Raw genomic sequence first — 5,481 nt, 5'->3', positions numbered from 1 at the left:
TCGTTACTTTTTCAGCACAAGACTAGTCCATCTCATGGTCATTCAATTGCGCTTTTCAAACATGTCCCACTCATGATTCAGCTCATACCTATTTTTCACAAAGACCAACACAAAAAGGCTTATCTGTTTTTGTCCGTGCTCCTATGTTAACCATTCCATAAGCTTAGATGGTGTCTACCACATTCACCAAAACAGAGGGCCCAGTCCCTTCCCCGATTCCCACCTCATGGTTTTGTCCCCGACACTCTGGGCAATCTCATTGGAAGCGAGGAGCAGCTCGACAGCCCGGGTAGCGCAGCCCACGACAGGAGGGGGTAGGGAGTTGGAGAACAGGTACGGACGAGAGCGCTGCCTCAGCAAGTCAATCAGAGGTTTAGGACCCACTGTGTACCCACCTGAGAGAAAACAGATAGAAAACCCATATCCACCTTATACAGTGCATTTGGAAAGTATTCAGACCCCTTGACTTTTCCCACATTTTGTTACATTACAGCCCCCAAAAGTCTGAAATATTATATTTGCATAAGTATTCAGACCCTTCACTCAGTACTCTTGAAGCATATTTGGCAGCGATTACAGCATTGAGTCTTCTTGGGTATGATGCTACAAACTTGGCACACCTGTATTTGGAGAGTTTCTCCCATTTTTCTCTGCAGATGCTCTCAAGCTCTGTCAGGTTGGAAGGGGAGGGTCGCTGCACAGCTATTTTCAGGTCTCTCCAGAGATGTTTGATCGGGTTCAAGTCCAGGCTCTGGCTGGGCCACTCAAGGACATTTAGAGACTTGTCCCAAAGCCACTCCTGCATTGTCTTGGCTGTGTGCTTTGGGTCGTTGTCCAGTCGGAGGTCCTGAGCGCTCTGGAGCAGGTTTTCACTTTTCCCTCGATCCTGACTAGTCTCTGCCGCTGAAAAACATCCCAACAGCATGATGCTTCCACCACCATGCTTCACCGTAGGGATGGTGACAGGTTTTCTCCAGACATGACACTTGGCATTCAGGCCATCTTGGTGTCATCAGACCAGAGAATCTTGTTTCTCATGGTCTGAGAGTCTTTAGGTGCCTTTTGGCAAACTCCAAGCGGGCTGTCATGCGCCTTTTACTGAGGAGTGGCTTCCGTCTGGCCACTCTACCATAAAGACCTGATTGGTGGAGAGCAGCAGAGATGGTTGTCCTTCTGGAAGGTTTTCCCATCTCCACAGAGGAACTCTGGAGCTCTGTCAGAGTGACCATCAGGTTCTTGGTCACCTCCCTGACCAAGGCCCTTCTCCCCTGATTGCTCAGTTTGCCCAGGAGACCAGCTTTAGGAAGAGTCTTGATGGTTCTAAACGTTTTCTATTTAAGAATGATGGAGGCCACTGAGTTCTTGGGGACCTTAAATGCTGCAGACATTTTTTGGTAGCCTTCCCCAGATCTGTGCCTCGACATAATCCTGTCTCTGAGCTCTACGGACAATTACTTCGCCCGCAAGGCTTCGTTTTTGCTCTGACATTCAATGTCAACTGTGGGACCTTATATAGACAGGTGTGTGCCTTTCCAAATCATGTCCAATCAAATGAATTTACTACAGTTTTTTTAACCATTTTAGAATAAGGCTGTAACACAACAAAATATGGGAAAAGTCAAGGGGTCTGAATACTTTCCAAATGCCCTGTATCAATGTACATTTTCAAGTTAGTTTTGTCATCCATTTATGGAGTTCAATTACACAGCCTACATTGTCAATAGTGACATTTCATAACTATTGAGAACATACAGTACCGTTATGCAACTCCATATGAGTCGAAACAGAGGGAAACCTACCAGCTGCACCTCCCAGTGCTTTTCCCAAAGTAGAGTTGACAATGTGAACCCTGTCCATCACTCCCAGGAGCTCATCTGTGCCTCTGCAAACAAAATGTAATAACACTATTGGTCGACATAATTCGCTACGAAACCATCATCCTTTTTAGTTTTCCTAGGCATAATTACATCAGTAAAGTTCTAGCATAATTTCTAGATCTGTCCTTTTTTCTCTCCACCCGGACCTTCACTCACCTGCCTCGTGGGCCCATGAAGCCTGTAGCATGGCATTCGTCAATGAAGACCATGGCTCCATACTGCTCTGCCAGGTCACAGATCCCCTTCAATGGAGCCATGTCACCATCCATGGAGAACACACCATCCGTGACAACAAGGCGTAGACGAGATGACTGAGGACATGGAGCCATGATGACCAGTGACGCAAACACAGCCCATTAACACTAAAATCAATTCAGCAACCTTTATTTACCCATCACTATGGTTTCAAGCTTCATGGATTTCAAGAGGATTCAGCATAATAAGCTTCATGAAAGGTGGAGCCCTTAATTTAAAAAAGATACTGTGCAATCATATTCTAACAAATATGTGTAATGGCTGAAGGTAGTGCAGGTATTATGATGGGGAAGACATAGTTCAGAAATCCTCTAGCTGGAAGATGGACAGCAGATGATGCCTGTCTTACTCCTTACCCTGCTGTCATTATGCCACATGATCACCTCAAGGAGATTATTATTTCAATGCATGTATAGCACTCTCTTTACCTGGGACTCTTTCAGCTGGGTCTCCAAGTCATTCAGGTCCATGTGTTTATATCTGAACCTCTTGGCCCGACACAATCTGATCCCATCAATAATAGAGGCATGATTCAGCTCATCAGAAAGAACTGCATCGTCAGGGCCCAACAGAACCTGACGTAGAAAGAGAGTGCATTACTACTTTACAATTGTTTAATACAGTGGCACAGAAACTGTAAAGACAGACCATGCAACAGAATGTATAAAACAGTTAATCACATGTTAATGTATTCAAGAATCACAAACCTCAAATAGCCCTGCGTTGGCGTCAAAACAGCTGGCATATAGGATGCAGTCCTCACGCTCATGGAACTGAGCCAGCTTCTGCTCCAGATCTTTGTGAATGTCCTGTGGATCATATGGTAATACGAGAATGAGAGGAGACACAATCACAGAGTCATTTGGACTCACACAGAACCACTTGAGCAAGCAGTCTTTAGGTTACCTGTGTGCCACAGATGAATCTCACTGAGCTCAGCCCAGCACCATACTTCTTCAAGGCCTCAATCCCTGCCTCCACTACCTGGGGATGGCTGGAGAGGCCCAGATAGTTGTTTGCGCAGAAATTCAATATGTCTGTATGGGGAGAGAGAAAAACAATAAGTAAGCATATATAAGCCAGGTTCTCCAGAGGACATGCACACCATAACAATACTGACCCAACTGCCAGAGAAAGCTTGATTTACCAGTAACAATTACCACAGTGACCTTGCATGACTGCTGGAGGGAGTATGAGTGAGGGATTTCTACCATTGTGTACTTACTGGCAAATACAGAAGAGTGCCAGCTGTACACGAGAGCCATAGGCCATTCATAAATCAGCACTAGGGGTCAGTCTTTCTCTGGTACACAAAAGTGAACAGTAACAATTTAGTAGTTACGTTGGTGGCAGAAATATGGGTTTAACAACACCAGCATCCACCACAAATCACGATAACACTAAGCACACGTAACGTTATAACTTCCAGTTGCCAAGTAGGGCAAGTCTCGGTCATGTAGCTAGCTACCCCAACACCACCAGGCTGAGATTAATTTCCGCGAACTTCAGATGGGGGCGAACAAGACTAAGCTAATAGGTACATTTGCTAGCTAACTTAGCTTGCTACAACTCTTAGCTGTATGCAACAAATTCGACCTGGTTAGACAACGTGAGTAGGCTAGACTTAAATTCCACGGTGCCAACTTCTGCCATGTTTTCATGTCACCTGAGGACAGCAAAGCATAGGTAGGCAAATCAATATCATTGAAAGTTGGTGAGCTGACCCCTAACTATAACGTCAGGCTACTCACCGCCATGACTGCCGTCCACGTTGATATGAGGACCCTGCTTGGACGTGATTATTCTTTCTCCTTTCCACGTTCCACCAGTTCGGATCGTTTCAAGTTCATGCTCCAGCACCGTTCTAGCCTCGGCGATAGCTGCATAGCCCCGGTTTGAGGTGGTAGTTGAGGGTCTCAAAATATATCTTATTGGGGCACTAATATAACGGACAGCTGTTCGAATAGGCATGATGAATTTCTGTCAAAATCTTTCCAAGCAGTTAACAGGTTGCGACTAGACAGGATAACAACGTAAGGCGTGGCCAAAAATACTGTGAGTGACGTCAGTGATATGTAACGCACTTGGGCGTATCATGGAGCACCAATCAGAAGCAATGGGAGTATAGAGATGCTTTCTGAATCTAACCACGTCTCAAAACATATAGCCAAAGACAGTACAGTATGAAGATAGTTTATCCTATCCCTGATCACACTTGTAGGCGACGTTCAGTTTGTCACTTTCACGAGGTTGGAGTAATAACATGTTAAACTATTTAACACATTGTCTCGAATCTAGGTTGCCTTTAGATTTCGAGAAAATGTACAACTAAGGAATAATGTTTTACTTCTCAAAACCCAAATCCCGGGCTGGAAGTCTCGCGATGTTTCACTTCTGGGTTTAGAAACTCCGTGGTGTAACCACACTCAGGGCTAGTTCGTTTCACATGGCAAGTTGTCCGGTAAGCGGGGTTCGCACATTTAATTTGCAAGTAACAGAAAGTAACCTACTTCAAATAAAACATTTACATTTTCAATTAAACCCGTAGAAAACCAAACCACTGATATAAAAGATTAGCAACCAAATAAACAAAGCAGTCTCTAAGTCCGTGATTGGGAGTCCCATAGGGCAGCGCACAACTGGCCCAGTGTCGTTCAGGTTTGGCCGGGGTAGGCAGTCATTGTAAATAATAATTTCTTAACTTGCCTAGTTAAATAACGGTGAAATAAATAAAACTACTTGTACATAGGATACAGAGATGGAGGTAAACAGCTTATTCTTAAAAAGGCCAAGACAGCAATCTTGATTTATACTGAACAAAAATATAAACACGACGTAACGTGTTGGTCCCATGTTTCATGAACTGAAATAAAAGCACAAATTGGTTCACATCCCTATTAGTGAGCATTTCTCCTTTGCTGTGGACAAAAGGACACAAAAATGTGAGGTTTTGTCACAACATAAGGCCACAGAGGTCTCCAGTTGAGGGAACATGCAATCAGCATGCTGACTGCAGGAATGTCCACCAGAGCTGTTGCCAGATAATTGAATGTTCATTTCACTACCATAAGACACTTCCAACATAATTTGAGAGAATTTGGCAGTATGTCGAAAGGGCCTCACAAGTGCAGACAAGTGTAACCACGCCAGCCCAGGACCTCCACACCCATTGGCTTCACCTGTGGGATTGTCTGACACCAGCCACCTGATGAAACGGAGGAGTATTTCTGTCTGTAATCAAGACCTTTTGTGTATATGTGTGTGTGTGGGGGGGGGGGACCATGCTGATTGGCTGGGCCTGGCTCCCAAGTGGGTGGACCTATGCCTTCCCAGGCCCACCCATGGTTGC

At 44.9% G+C, this 5,481-nt stretch overlaps 1 protein-coding gene across 1 annotated transcript; it reads right to left on the bottom strand.

Annotated features, from left to right (window-relative positions):
* Nucleotides 1-223: 223 nt before the first annotated feature.
* On the bottom strand, nucleotides 224-4,194 carry LOC112247023 (2-amino-3-ketobutyrate coenzyme A ligase, mitochondrial; the record flags this gene model as incomplete). Its single annotated transcript, XM_042312207.1, is given in 7 exon segments — nucleotides 224-395; nucleotides 1,800-1,882; nucleotides 2,034-2,188; nucleotides 2,561-2,707; nucleotides 2,840-2,941; nucleotides 3,039-3,169; nucleotides 3,884-4,194. Coding segments are annotated over 7 exon segments (1,010 nt in total), but the record flags the coding sequence as incomplete, so codon positions are not given.
* Between the last annotated feature and the right edge of the window lie 1,287 nt (nucleotides 4,195-5,481).

Source organism: Oncorhynchus tshawytscha, unplaced genomic scaffold, assembly GCF_018296145.1.
Source record: "Oncorhynchus tshawytscha isolate Ot180627B unplaced genomic scaffold, Otsh_v2.0 Un_contig_11931_pilon_pilon, whole genome shotgun sequence".
Classification (NCBI taxonomy): domain Eukaryota; kingdom Metazoa; phylum Chordata; class Actinopteri; order Salmoniformes; family Salmonidae; genus Oncorhynchus; species Oncorhynchus tshawytscha.
This window is presented reverse-complemented; position numbering and strand designations above follow the sequence as displayed.